The following is a 14,950-nucleotide window of genomic DNA, read 5'->3' on the forward strand; positions in this document are numbered from 1 at the left end:
GTGTATTTACCGCATATGAGACACACGCAAAAGGGAAGACCCGCATGCAAACGACCACACGGGCGGCATGTGTTTTCCCTTTTGAGTGTGTCTTAATTTGCGGCAAATGTGTATTTAATCAAATACCAACTATAGGCCCAGAACTTGCCCCGCATTTAGCGTGTGTAAGATTACGAAGAGTGCGAATTAAAACAACAGGCAACGAAGTAAGGGAGAACGTAGGGGAAATTGTAAAGCATACAGGTCATAGCATATCCTACAGAAATTGCCAGAGGGAACTCTGGTGTTGGAATTGTATGGCAACTATGAGAATGATGGTTAGTGCACGGTTTGCCTGATCTTCGTGCTAGTGGCTGCAGAGGTTCTTGTGGCTTTATCCGCCTTTATTAACCTAACTCGAATCAGGGCTAGTTCCGTAAGCACAGAAGGCAGTGATATCCTACACATAGGCATAATTACTGCGAATGGCTGCACTTATAAAGCAATATTTTGTTGAAACTGATTATTTTACAAAGTCACAACGCCGATTGAAGTTAGTAAGACGAAGCTTAGGCAGGTCCGTGCACTAAGGATTACTTCCCCCGCTGTCTCAACCACCATGCTTGCATCTCTCATGGGCAATAGCACCAGTTCCTTCTAGTATATTTTAGTATGAAACTCTGTGATACAAGGTTAGTATGAAACTAACCCTGTATGCACACCTTGATGTCGGTGTCTGTTGGCTTCATTTGTATGTTTCTATAAGTAAATCTAAGCCCTCGCTTCCCCTGATTCTTTTCGAGCTGCTGGGACTAAATGTTAATACAGTGTAGCTTACTTAAAGCGCGGATACCGGTTACTGGCTCAACAGACTGCCACATGCGTACAGTATGTCAAGAACAAGTAACTATTCTACACGTAATCACCCCTGCCGTAAGTTTAAAAATACATCCTTGGTGTTATGTTACAGATGCCGAATACCAGTACATCCAGACCTCTCAATTAGAAACGAACCCCTTATTACGTTTGACAAACGCATTTATCTGAATTAGAGCAATAGGCCTATATTACACGTAAAAAATGTACTATTACCATATGTAATTTTCTGGATATGGATTTTCTGTGAAGTATCGATTAGTGTATTATTAACCCACCCTGACACATTATTTAACCATCATCGACGTCACAACTCGCTTCCCCGTGGTGTATAAAAACTAAATTCCAGATAACTACTGCACTGCAGCAAAAACGTTATGAATTAAGAATTGGTTTTTGCTTTGTTTACTGTAATCTTTATATTGACGCAAACAGACGCGGCTGGAGAAAAAACACACAACCACAAAACTAGATAGGGCGGCTGGCTGTTCTTTCACCGCTGGTATGGTGGCATCAAGGAGGTTATACACTTAGCCTTCTGTAGTGGAGGTGGGTCTCTAGCACTGAAGCCGGTCGCAGCCATCTCGCTGTAGAGGCAGAAGGCCCGAACCGGAGTAGCCGCCGCAGACCAGCCCCACAGCGTGGACTGCGTTCGTCGTGCTCGTCGACTGCTGCGCAGTCGGAACAGCGTTTAACTGATTGCGGCATACTTTCCGAAGGCATTACAACATCTGAGTAGGTCATTGGCTGCACCAATCACGTGGACACCCTTAACGTTCCCCCTTTTTAAACATAAACTATCGTTGTTTGCACTCCCGACCGGACGTTGTGCGTACGTTTGCTTCAGTGGGGGACTGATTAGGACCGTGCTCGTATACTTACACGCGCGAAATGTGCGCATCAATTAGTCGCGGGCACGCGACGTGCGGTGCGCGTTTTCCGCGACTGTGCACATTTCTTTTGCCAGCATCGCGCAACGCCTCCGTTTATATAAATCCAGGGAAAACACGGGGAAGGCGGGAGATGCAAATTCAAGACGATGAGCAAAACTCGAACAAGGTATAAAATCGGCAGCCAACGTTTCGACAAGTGGACCTGCGTTTTTCAAGGTGACGTATGCTTTCCTAGGCACAGTATATGTAGGTAGGCTCCTTCTAAAGGGGAGAGCGGGTGAGGCGGGTGAGCAAGGCAACGACCGAAGGTGTGTTTGCGGCGAGGATGTACAATTGAAAATATAGAGGTGCGATTCGACGTCGGTGAGGGAACGTGCGGTGGCGTTTTGCAGGCGAGGGTACTGCAAAACCTGCAGGCACCTTCAAAGTGACATTAAATACAAAAGCACCGTAAATAGTTATGCACACGAAGTGAAAACTAGCTTTACTTGCACTAGTTCCGATGTGATTTATATACTTCAATGTTCCTTCGGTAAGAAAACAGTATATCGGTGAAACGGGACAATAAATGAACGTCACGTTAAATAGACGTCGCGCGGAAACAGCTAAAGAAGCTTCCCAAAGCCGTCGCCGAGCATTTCAACTAACTAGGTCATAACGTTGATGAACTTAAACTCTACATCCTGCAGTCAAATTTCTTGAGAGAGGCTTGTTGGGCTAGTTGGTACGTGGTCATGCCAAGAGAATGCCAGCAAACTTGAAAGTAGAAAAAATCGAGAAGCAGACATAGATAAAGCGACAGGAAGGTGGCTGGACTAACAACTGAACTTCATTCATCAAAACGACGTCCCCCAAGTTCTTACTGAACATCCGCAAGGCGCAACATAACGAAAACACGGTCAACACCTTATCTATACACGTCTATCTATACGAAATAAGTCTATCTAATAATATCTAATAATATCTAATATCTAATATAATATCTAATATAATATAATATAATAAATAATAATAATATAATATAATATAATAGTATAATATCTAATATCTAATAATATCTAATAAGTCTAAATAAGTCTATCTATACGAAATCTATATCTATCTATAAGAAATAAGAGCTATTTCTTGGTAAGAAACACATATGGCGCGCCTACGCACTTCTCGGGGCCAAGTTTATAGATGCCATAGGTTTCAATCAACTCTCTTTCCTGCTGAGTCTTAGCCTTCCCCAATACAGAAACGTCACTGAAGATAGGATTACAACTGCACTCCTTACAATTCAGCGGAAGATTACCTCCTGCGCCTGTGAATATTAGATTCGCATGCTCGTGCATCCGATAATTCACACAGCGACCGGTTTATCCTATGTAATCTCTACGACATATCGAAGGAATGCTGTACACTACACATGTGTAGCACGTGCGGTGCTTCGCGACATGCTTGGTATTGCACGTACTTTTTCGCGAACTGTGCTACGAGGCCCTCACGCAAAGTTTTGCGAGCTTACAAGGCGCAGAACAACCCGATCTGACGTCGTTTCTTGCTGCGAGCTTTTTCAATCTGTGTGAAATGCCATGTACATATGGCGTAACCACCAAGTTTTTTTTTTATTTCGTCTCGCACTTCGCGATAGCCTCTGTTTTTCATTTTCAAACGCTTGTAGACCGATTCAGCCACTGCAGTGATCAAAGTATTTGGATAGCCTGCCGCTAACAGTCTCCTCTCTTGCTGGGCGACAGGAAGGCGGCCAGCCACCTTCCTGTCGCTTTGTCTATGTCTGCTTCTCGATTTTTTCTATATTCAAGTTTGCTGGCATTCTCCTAGTATAGTCAAATTTCCGTTATGCGCGAGATAGAAAGTAGAGAATCATATCTCATCCATAAGATCAAGACATTGCGACCAATAGGCATAAACGTTTCGAAGGGAGCTTTAGAATCTATTCACTATGCTAAATTTCATGTTAGAGGCAATTGCACTTGGTTATTTTTCATTGAGTTGCCTCGTGTCTGTTTCTTCCCTCCCTTTCTCTTTTTTTTTCCTTTTTGTCCTTTTTTCTTACTTTACATACTAAATTCATTTTAGTGAAACCATTTTCTGCCACTTCTTTTATTCTCTCTTTCAGAGAGACGATAGTTCACTGACTTCCAGCCGAGCAGATTATCCTCTCGGCCTACCCCCCGTCGTTGTCGTCTAGGCCCCTTCCAAGGAAAGACGCAGGGTCGGCTGACACACGGCGATGACGTTCAATAGCACCCCTTTAATTTCAATTATACGCCCTCGCCGCTAACACTCCCTCGGTCGTTGCCTCGCCCACCCCCTCATCCCCTCCCCTCTTTAGTAGAAGCCTACCTAAATATACTGTGCCTAGGAAAGCATATGTCGCCTTGAAAAAGACGAGTCCACTTGTCGAAACGTGGGATCCCGCTTTTACCGGGTTCTCGTTTTGCTCATGCCTGTGTTTGTAATAGGGAAACCATTGAGACGCACACACAAGAAGGACGAGCACTTCTGGAGGGGCAGTCGCTGATGCCACGTACGAGAGCAAGTAAAGCCGCAGCGGCCATATTGCTAGGGGCAAAAGAGGCGTGCCCCCCAGCATAAGCGGCGACGGAGTGCGCGCGACATTCGGCTGTATTTTTTATTGTCGAACCACATTTTTTAAAGGATTTAGATCAGTTCCCAATTGCTTGTTATTGTCGAAAAACATCTCTTCATCAATTTCTTGCCGCAAGCCTCGAGAAAATAAATTGGCGGGATGCTTCGCCAATCGGAGTTCTTCGCTATATTAACTTATGAGTCTTCTCTCGTGTGATATGACTGTGTAATGAACACCACTGATTGCACGCCGCGTGAGGAGAAAGATTTTTCAGGTACATTTTTGTAAAGACCTAGTAACTCCACCTATGTCTCCTACCCGCAAATGCTGACAATGCCGGTGCGACCACCTTCTCTATTTACTGGGTGGTTGTATCTCTCGTGAGTCGTTGCTATCGCATGGCTGTGGATATGTGGCGAAACGGCACTTAATATTTTTTTATCTGCTCAGGTAGTTCCGAAAAGGCCCTCGTGCCCTTGGAGACCTTACTTTATTCGCAATACTCTATTAAGCGCTATTTCCTTCCGGTACAAAACTGCCAAGCAGGAGAAAGGCGCTTCAAATCGTACATTTAGCTAATGAATCCAGAGGTCACGTCATCTAACGTCACAGTACAAAACGGACGCAGACGCATTAAACGGTACGGCTGTGCCTGCGTAATAAATATAAGACGATAGTGTCCGCTTCTCTTTGACACTTACGTCACTCATAGGAAACAACAAACAATGAATCCGGAGAAAGCGTAGGGGAAGTTAATTATTCCCGTTAATTGAAATATGGAAACAATGAGGAAAATGGAAATGAAAGCCATCTGAACTCACAACCGTCACTCAGAGCCTAAGTGTTTGCGAAATCGCGAACGAGCGTCTCGAAGACTGGCACGGACATTAGGAGTCAACACGTCTTCTTTTAACATATGTATGTGCCCGTGGCCAGCGCATACGTATAAGCTGGAAGCCTCCTCTTCAGCTATACAGTAGCATGGTACGTAGCGATTACACTTGCCATCACTGGCAAAAAAAAAAATGCTTGGCAAATTTGTAGAAAAGCTCATTTACCCTGTTTTAACGCGCACCGTAGCTTTGCTTTGAGTCAATATGTTTTCGCCCCGAAAGGCGTACCTATTTACATGCAAAATATTGTGAACCCACAGCTGCGTCGAAAGAGAAACAAAATTTGTTTCTTCTGTGCTTTTTTCTCTGTTGTTTACATATAAATTTTATTCTAATTCGCAGCATCCAGCTTGAGCAAGTTCATGCAAAAGAACGCTATGGTGGCGGGTAAGAAAGCCAACACGCTTATTCACGCAAAAAAAAAGGAAAAAGAAAGAAAAGAAAGTACACTCCACTGACTGCTTGATTTGATAATGCCCGGCCCGGTGTTTGTATACGCCGTATTAGTTGGATGGTAATAAAAGCGATTGATTTACACCCACAGTGTTATAAATAACTTACACAACTGTTTAACAAGTCTTCTGTCTAACCTCTTTTCTAGCCTGCTGTCCCAATTTCGCAACATGCAGATTCTGAGCTTCCGCAATTCTGACGTGCAATCGACAGAATGCCTCCCGATATAAGGGGATGCTTTCGAGCTAGACGCTCATTTCAGCTTTTCGTGACGAGCCCAATAAAAATTACTGTAGACGTATCAAATGGTATGGAGGTTCTAACCTCTAAGTGCAGTTCGAACTTCGAATGTTTTTCTTCAGTCAAAAAGAAAATTGGGATGGGTAACTCACGTAAAACTCGCGACGTTCAAGATCTCAGAAGAACGCGGAAAGCACACATGAAAAGCCACGCTTATAGTATATAAATTCAAAAGCTCGCGCCTTTTTTACACGTGTGTGCCTTGCTCCCAAGCGCATGCGCGCTTCGTTTAACATTGGCAGCGCGGTCTATGACCAAACCTGCTTGTGTACGACGAAGTTTTTCATCCAATACCACTTGAAGGCGCAATTCTTTCTCTTCTTTATTATTATTATTATTTTTTTTTTTTTGAGTTCCCATGCTCAAGGGTCCTGCATGTTTTGCTGCGTACGTTCGAAAAAAAAAATTGGTTTTGCGCTAACCGCTGCACTGTTCATGCTCAAACTTTGCACAAAGAACGCATTTTCGAGTCTACCTTGTTTAGTAGAACACTTCGCACAGTTAATTGCCTTGTATTTAAGAAACAAAGTTTAAATTTGCCTGCACTTGTGGGAACGCGAGCTTATACCTCGACCCCGCAAACCTTTTGTCGCCGTCTGCCGGCAGCGTCAGAAAACAGCGTTTCAGGGAAGGCTGACGCGTGTTGCCTGCTCCTGGAACACGAAACTGCCCTCCTTGAAACGCTGCTTTGTGCAGCTACCGGCAGGCGGCTACACAGGTTTGTGCTTGCGTTTTCGCGACAGCAGATCGCATCTTTATAAGTGCAGGCAAATTTACACTTCTTTCTTAAACACGAGGCAATTATCTGTACAAAGTATTCTATTAAACGACATAGACTCCAAAATGCGATCTTCCTGCAAAATTTGAGCATGAACAGTGTAGCGGTGAGCTCAAAACCTGTTTTCGAACCTACGCAGCGATATATACAGCACATTATGAGAGCACAGTCTTCATTACCGAGCCAATATGACTGAGCTGGGGCAGCGCGACAGTTCACAGACAGAGGCAGAAGAGGCAACCTAGAAGAGATCCTTCTAGGTTGCGACTCATTTAGAAATACGTTTACTCGATGTTTGCGAGTTTTCGTTTAGCACCAGTAGTATGCTTTGGTTTCTTTTATACCTGGTTATAGTTTGTCTAACACGTATACACCACCCCTAATTGTCGTTCATGAGCCGCTGAGCCAACACTCGGTGCCGCCGCATGATGCGCTCCAGACAGATGCAATGTCATTCATTTCGCAGCAGCCGTAATGTACCGTCGCATTTCAACCGACGTATCCAGTACAGCGAGTTGCTAAGTTTGCAAAATAGCGTAATGTTTCGTCGCGCAAAGCATACATCAAATTTCGGCTAACATTTCAGTGTTGTTTTACCTCTCCCTCGCCACACAAATGCGCGCAAGCTGCGCCTAAGCTTGTGCTTTTCTTAACACCCTTTCAGTGCACCCAACGTCAGCACACCCGACCCGGGTGCCGGGCTCGGTCATGACGCAACGGGCAACAGAAGCGATTGAAAATATCGCTGAACCATCGCAAGGCATGCCAATAGGTAGGATTGTTTATATATGTAATTTAGAACGCCTCTAAATGTCTGTCCGCGTGGCCTAATGGATAAGGCGTCTGACTTCGGATCAGAAGATTGCAGGTTCGAGTCCTGTCGCGGACGTTTGAATTTTTTTTTCTCTCAGTCATTATTATTTTTTTTTTACTTTTTTTTTTTTTCAGCGGTTTTTCACCAGCCGCAAGCACAGAAGTCTCACGGAATGCTCGGAGCTGCGTATTTCAACAACAGTGTCGCGCCTCGCGGTAAGAACAGCATGCAACTTCGTGCTTCGTTTTAACCTCGCTACTGTCGAAGCCAAATTACCACTGCGAACGTATTACTTGCACAAAGGCCACGCTATTTCCTTATCATGTTGCTACATATATTTGCACTTTGCTTGCAACCTGACTTCAAAAGCTAGACACGTGTTTCAAGCACGGACAACGTCCCAAACCATATAACTAAGTTTATCAGGCCTGTGGCGCCATCTACACAACCTCTCTATAACTACACAATGGGCGCGCTTTTTAACTTACGCTGGGCCTTTTGCCGCAGCATATAACTCACAGTTATAAGCAACGTGGTATATATCTACATCTAGAAAAGCTGCGCATTTTTGAACAAGTGGCAATTGTTCAGTGTTGAAACTTCATTTCCTCGCAAGGAATAGTGGGATGACAACGCCAACAAGACATCATAATGTCTCGCTCTGACAGTTTGCCCCTAAGCGACCGACTAGGCACTTTAGAATGACTCAGCTAGATTTGGACGTGCTATAAACTGAAATACATGAATTCGTATTTTCCTTGCTGTTTATCTGAGCACTACGTGTATTTCACTCGCAAACTGGTTTTAAGTAGCAGTGACAAAAGCACGAGGAGGTAATTTTAGTTGCGTCACGGCTTTTAATCCCCTGTCAACAAGAGCGCAGCAAGCAGCGAGACAAGTCTCGCCATCTATTATTGAGCTTTTAAGCTGATCGTAAACCCTCGTCCTTGATCTTGTGCCGCCATGTTACGCGCTCTTCTTTTCGCCAAACAATTCGCACGACATTAAATAATTAGGTATGGAGAGCCACAATACCTTTGCTTAGGAAGGTACAAGTTCAGCGTGTTGTGATTTACTCCTTCTTGTTATATTCCTCCTACGGCATGCAGGATTTAGCAGGGACTATGTCTGCACCACGGATAGCTGCATCAAAGAAGGTAAAGTGCTTCTCTACTTGGGCGCCATGCATTAAAAGTTGATTAACAGGCATACAGTATTCAGGCAAAAACAAAACGTAACTTATTTTTCTATCATTAATATGGTACTGTTCACGTAGTACACTGATACTTCATAATTAAATACTGGCCCCGTGTTCCTGGAGACACGTAGCTGTTCTACAGCGGAACACCAGTCCTCGCTCAAATTATATATATAACACTTCCGATCGAATGGCTTTAGGCGTGGCTTCCGGTTGTTTGACGCAAACAACCCTCATTGGCAACAATGATACGGAGGAGCAAGCATGAGCTGATAAACGCGATGCCTGTTGTTAATCTCGTAATAAAATTCCAGGATCGGTTGCAATTGCCGCAATGTTATACCAGAGCCATTTGATACTTGTACTGCTGCAACTGAACAGGACAAAACAATTTTTTTTTTTCGACCACGGTACAGACAAGAAATGCATAGCTGATCGCATCGCATAAATACTGACCCAGTCTCAATAATGAAATTTGTCGAATATCACGGGAAAAGTAATGTTCAAGGAGTCTGATTATGTTGTGACATTGTATTGGATTCAAATATTTTAAGAATGTATTAACAAAAACTACACCCCGAAAGCATATGTCGCAACGAAACGCAAGACGCATGCAACCTGCAATGTAAATCGCAATGTAAACGTCCCACTCAAACTATCAGTGGCTGAAAGAATGACAGTGTTAACATTCCCAAGCTGATCACCGTGACGTGACGAACTTCGTTAACTCCTGGACGATGCTAACTGCTATCGGTTATTAAAAAAGGACTACATAGCATTTAATGATATATGAAAAATCAACCTGTGAAAATCTTGCACTTCTGCACAAAAACAACCTAAATTCTCGACAGATTAGGTCATATCTATGCAGAATGGAGACGTCAAAATGAGATTTTTACTCCGGCCTTAAGTCACGTTTTCCGCTACGTGAGAGGTTTTTTTTTTTAATGAGCACTTCATCATAATCATCATCATCAGCAGCAGCAGCAGCGACCTATTTTATGTCCACTGCAGGACGAAGGCCGCTCCCTGCGATCTCGAATTACCCATGTCCTGCGCCAACTGATTCCAACTTGCGCCTGCGAGTTTCCTCATTTCATCACCCCACGTAGTTTTCTGTCGTCCTCGACTGCGCTCCCCTTGTCTAGGCACCCATTCTGTAGCTCCAATGGTCCACCGGTTATCTATCCTACGCACTGCATGGCCTGCCCAGCTCCATCTTTTTCTCTTAATGTCAATTAAAATATCGGCTATCCTCGTTTGCTCTCTGATCCACATGACTCTCTTCCTGTCTCTTAACGTTATGCCTAACATCTTGCGTTCCATCGCTCTTTGCGCGATCCTTAACTTGTTATCAAGCTTCATTGTGAACCGCCGTGCGTTTCATATTTCTCACTGAGAACGCATAAATTGATTGATTGATTGATTGATTGATTGATTGATTGATTGATTGATTGATTGATTGATTGATTGATTGATTGATTGATTGATTGATTGATTGATTGATTGATGCAATAAAAAGCCGCAAGTGTAGGAGAGAAGTGGTCGTTGTTGATGAGCACTCGCTCAGAAGGGACTCGGAGTGGACTGACGTAGCACTCTTCCCCCGTGACGTCAACGCGAGCAGGGGAGCGGCTGGCGGGCCTGGTGGACCCGGTGCTGAGCCCGTGCGACAACTTCTACGAGTACACGTGCGCCACCTGGGCCGAGGAACACCCTGTGCCTCGGGGCGCCCAGAAAGTCTCATACCAGTCCAGCATCATCGACTACGTCGAGAAAAAGCTCGACGACATCGTGCGTGGTACGTATGCACTGGCCTTGAGACGGTTCCGTCCATGGAAGTGCACGCTGATACTTGCACGCGGAGAGCCGCATCCAACTTGCGATGTTGTGTATCTGTCAACGCCATTCTCACAGTCGTTCCCGGCCGCGGCAGGCGCATTCGGGTGGCGGCGAAACGCAGAAACGCTCGTGTAGGGTGCATTGGGAGAACTTTTTTTTAACAGTCCCATGTGGTTAAAGTTAATCTAATCCTCCACAATGTACACATCCCTCCTAACCCGCTGTGCTGTTCCGGAATAAACTGCACTATTCATGCATTCATTTGCAGTCGCCGTCAAACTTTACGGATGCCGGTCACTAGAGCTTACTTGTTTTCGTTGGCAGTGTGCATTAGTGTGCTTGTAGAAGTAGTGGAAGGACTGGAACAGTGAGATTAGAGTAGACAACCACCTATTGCGCTAGCCTATATCGGTCGTACATGCAGTGCAGTTATAGCACAACTCTTAGGCGCCCGTTCCTGCGTTTAGCGTCGCCGTCCCTCGGCGTAACCAAACGAACGAGCCCCGCGAATGATGACAGAGCGAACAAGGAACGCAACGGGAGATGAAAGACGGCGACAGCGAAGAGAGCGCGAGGACGAAAGCGGAGGAGGGGATGGGGGCAGCAGAACCATGAGGCGGAAAGCGGAGAGCAGGCTATGGCGAAAGCGCGAGAATAAAAGCGTAGTGCCGCTCATGACGGGCTCTGCAGCGATGACCGTTACGAGATGGCGCCAGAGTAGCGCACTGTCTTTTGTCGTTTCACCGATGGCGCGGCGTCCACCAATGCCATATATGCACGGGGGAAGAAAAAAACTGATAGGCCCTACCCTGCCCGCGCGCTAGGAGAAGAGTGCGGAGGAAGTCACGTGGTATTGTCTCCTATTCTTTTTCCTTTTTTTTCTTTCTCTTTCTGTTGCTGTAGCGGCCATGCTCTTGGGCCACTATGGCGGCTTTGTTATGGTTGTGTCCGCTCACACGTGTTGCTCCGTGTGTTTAGCACAGCGGCAAAGGTGTCGTGTGTGCAGGGTTGCGTTAGTCTCCGTGTTTTATTCAACTGTGTTAGCTAGGTCGTGCTCTCCATGCAAGCTGTTGTGGCCAGGAGGGACTGAAAGAAGTAAAAAGCGTGAAACGAGCGCGCATGCAGCACCGTACACCACGTACCACGCCACGTACGAAGGACAACGTGGGGATATTTTTAATGTCTTGGGTGGACTCGCGCTGACGTGTCATCACAGACGGAAATCACTGTGCTTCAGATTATATGTACGATAAACACCTTGCAAGTCAGGGACAGCTTTGCAGTGTTCCTGCTTTGGACAACGGACGATGCATTTGTGACACGTGAAACAGCCATTTTGAAGGGTGGTAAGGAAGCGGCTGCTGTCAGTAATAAATGGACGAGCCCCCTTACTGCAGTAATCTTTGTGCTGGAGGGGCGCAGGGAAGTGAAGGTTGGCCGATGCGGTGCAAGAGTGAACAAGGCTCGACAGAAGAACGTACACCTGCGTGCACTTCAAACAGTTGATGGCACGTAGGCCCTAGTCAACGCGCTAGCCGCAAGCATGCGCGCTTGCTGTTCGGCACCGCGGAAATTTGTTTCCGTGAAGCTTCACTTACCGTGAGAACAATATACCCAGTGGCGTAGCAACGGGGGTGTCCGGGGGGCCGTGGGCCCCGGGTGCAAGGGGCCAGTGAGGGGGGGGGTGTCATATACGTCTGAAGACACCCGGATATTGTTGATATCCTCGCCTTCCTCGACTACACCCGGGGGGTGACAGAAGACCTATGGGCCCCGGGTGCCAGACGACCTAGCTACGCCACTGAATATACCTCAGGCCGCAGGCGATGCAGTTAAACGCGTAACGACGTTCTCATTCTCTAGAGGGCGTTGATATGGTGCGTGCGCGTTCTGCTATGGGGACAGTCTACTGCCCACGGCTCATAGCTGCGTGGACGCTGTGTTCTCGCCGCTCAGTTTGTGCTGAAGCGATAGGCAGCACGAAGGTCACTTCGCTCGCTTCCTCACGGTAGCGTTTTTCCAGCGAGTGTCCGCGGTCATCGAGTGCGATGTGTTCGTGTTTGCCTGTGCTCGCGTGACACCATGCTTGTTAATTTAGTTAATAAGCGAATGTTTACAAGTTTACACGGCCGATGAGCCTAATATCCTTACTTCGTGTAGCTGTCTATACTAATTTGCTATCGTAATCGATGCTTCGCCTCTCGAGCGAACTACGACTTTTTTTTTGTATGTAGCGCGCCATCACGCTCAACCGTTTGTCCTCGTTGACATCTTTTCTTTTTTCTCTCTTTCCTCCTGTCACAGCATTCATGTTCACGTACTCCATTCATGATCACGCCTTCTAGCCTCCGTGAATATTTATCAGCGCGAAACAAGAAAGGAACAGTGCACATGCGCTTAACACAGCGCACGTGTTCTGGCGGTTTCTGTTTCGCACCGATATTCATTCATAAATGCAGTACCAACTCTTCAAACAACCACCTTTCCAACGACCACGCGTGGACCCCGCATGAACCGTCGATACCAGGGCAGCGCGGTAGCAGTGGTCCCTGCGTGAATGCACCTGGCATATCCGTATGATTGCCAATTGCTTTCGCAATGCTAAAAAATAAAAATAAACATCTAAAACAGTAATTCGTAACTTGGTACCGCTAATTTTCGAAGTATGCGAGCTAATAGCGTCAATGTGACGATTGTGACGTCCCCACATCAGCACACGTGCGCGTCACAGGCGACCTTGCACTCTCATTTATCAAAGTAACTCGCATCTTTAGCCAATTTGCGATTTCGCGCACGCTCTGACACGCTCGCGTACACGGCGAAGCCCGCCTGTAGGGCTCATTGTAACCCAACACATGACCGATGGTGGGATCGAACCTGTCCCTTCCGGCACAGCAACCCACTTCTCGAACCATAAGCGCACGATCGCAAATGTGCTTCTCTCGTGACAAAGTCACGCGCTGAAAAGCCTCGGATGTGCATCACATAGCCAGTTTCTCACATTTTTTTCATCGCAACAGCTGGCTCTTCTAGGTGCTGTGTTAGACTGTTCCACCTATCAAGTTGGCTCACATTTTTTCGTCCATTGAATACCGACAACGTGGGGAAATCAATAAAATAAACTAATAAGCCCTTTATACGGCCTAACGCAAAAATGAAAACGTAGCGATTCGAAGGTGGTTACTGGTATGGCTGGTAGCGGCTGCCTGACCTTTAATATATATATTGGCGGGCATTTATCGCCCACCAAGTTCACCCTGTGTTTTCTTTGAGAAACTTTATGAACTCCTGTGTGTACATAGAAATAGTAAGAGGAATTTATTATTAGTCGGAGATTTCAATGTTCCAGATGTCAGCTGGGCAGACGAGTTCCCTGATGCACTTTCCGTTTCCGCTGAACCTCGCGTCGACATGATCCTCCCTCCATGCTTTAACCCAACTCGTAAAACTACCAACGCGCGTCAATGGGAATAGCGCTTCAGCTTTAGATTTACTCCTTGTTAACGTGCACTGCTCAAGCGAAAGCCGACAATGCATCTTTCTGAGGTAATATCGGATCACAAAATGACTTGTCTCACAATCCCAGTTAACGTCGGGCCTGAAAAACAGAGAAAAGAGAGGTTAATTCCCTTGTTTGCACAAGCCAGCGATGTCGACATACTAGATACATTAGATTGTTCATTTTCTATTATTGTGTCGCAGTACGAATCAAGCAACATATCTGTCGACAGCCTGTAGTGTTTTTTTTTTTTTTTCACTACGAAACGGTCTGGTAATGCATTAACAATTTTGTCCCTTGGAAGCGGAGACAGCAGCGTACTACGAATCCTTGGATGACAAAAGATATTGCTCGACTGGGAAGAAAAGTTAAAGAAGCAAGTAGGCAGCACCGGCGACGCCCCTCTGCTCATAGTGCCAATAATTTATCTGAACTGCGAACGCGACTAAAGCACGACATCAGGAGGGCAAATGACTATTATCAGAGTGTGTCCTTAAAACGTTTTCTTTCTACATCCCCGGAAAAGTTCTGGCGACACCTATCTCCGAAGGAAAAAAAAAATCTGTCGCGAGTATCCTAATTAAAGGTATGGCTAGAACTGATAAGAAGGAAATGGCTGATGCGCTTAACAACTACTTCTGCTCGGTGTTCACTGACGACGGTGGTATCGATCCACATTTTTTTACTTTTGAAGAAGTACCACCCATTGATGACATCACTATCAGTGAGGAGGGAATACTATCAATTTTACTTAACCTAGACGGCAAAGAGTCATCTGGGATAGACGGAATCCCTAATGCTTTCCTACACCGATATGCTGAGTGGCGCG

The 14,950-nt window shown here is 45.8% G+C and overlaps 1 protein-coding gene and 1 non-coding gene across 2 annotated transcripts in view; both read left to right on the forward strand.

Moving 5' to 3' along the window:
- Positions 1-14,950, forward strand: part of LOC142574487 (endothelin-converting enzyme 2-like) — a 44,974-nt gene that overhangs the window by 5,273 nt on the left and 24,751 nt on the right. Inside the window, exons 4-5 of the mRNA XM_075683550.1 lie at positions 8,692-8,739; positions 10,408-10,581. Of these exons, the coding sequence (XP_075539665.1) occupies positions 8,692-8,739; positions 10,408-10,581 (222 nt within the window). The remainder of the gene's footprint in view (positions 1-8,691; positions 8,740-10,407; positions 10,582-14,950) is intronic.
- TRNAR-UCG (transfer RNA arginine (anticodon UCG)) lies at positions 7,585-7,657 on the forward strand. Its single transcript has one exon. It is a non-coding gene; the product is annotated as a tRNA-Arg (tRNA).

The sequence above is a fragment of the Dermacentor variabilis genome, chromosome 3 (genome assembly GCF_050947875.1).
Source record: "Dermacentor variabilis isolate Ectoservices chromosome 3, ASM5094787v1, whole genome shotgun sequence".
NCBI classification, from domain to species: Eukaryota; Metazoa; Arthropoda; class Arachnida; order Ixodida; family Ixodidae; genus Dermacentor; species Dermacentor variabilis.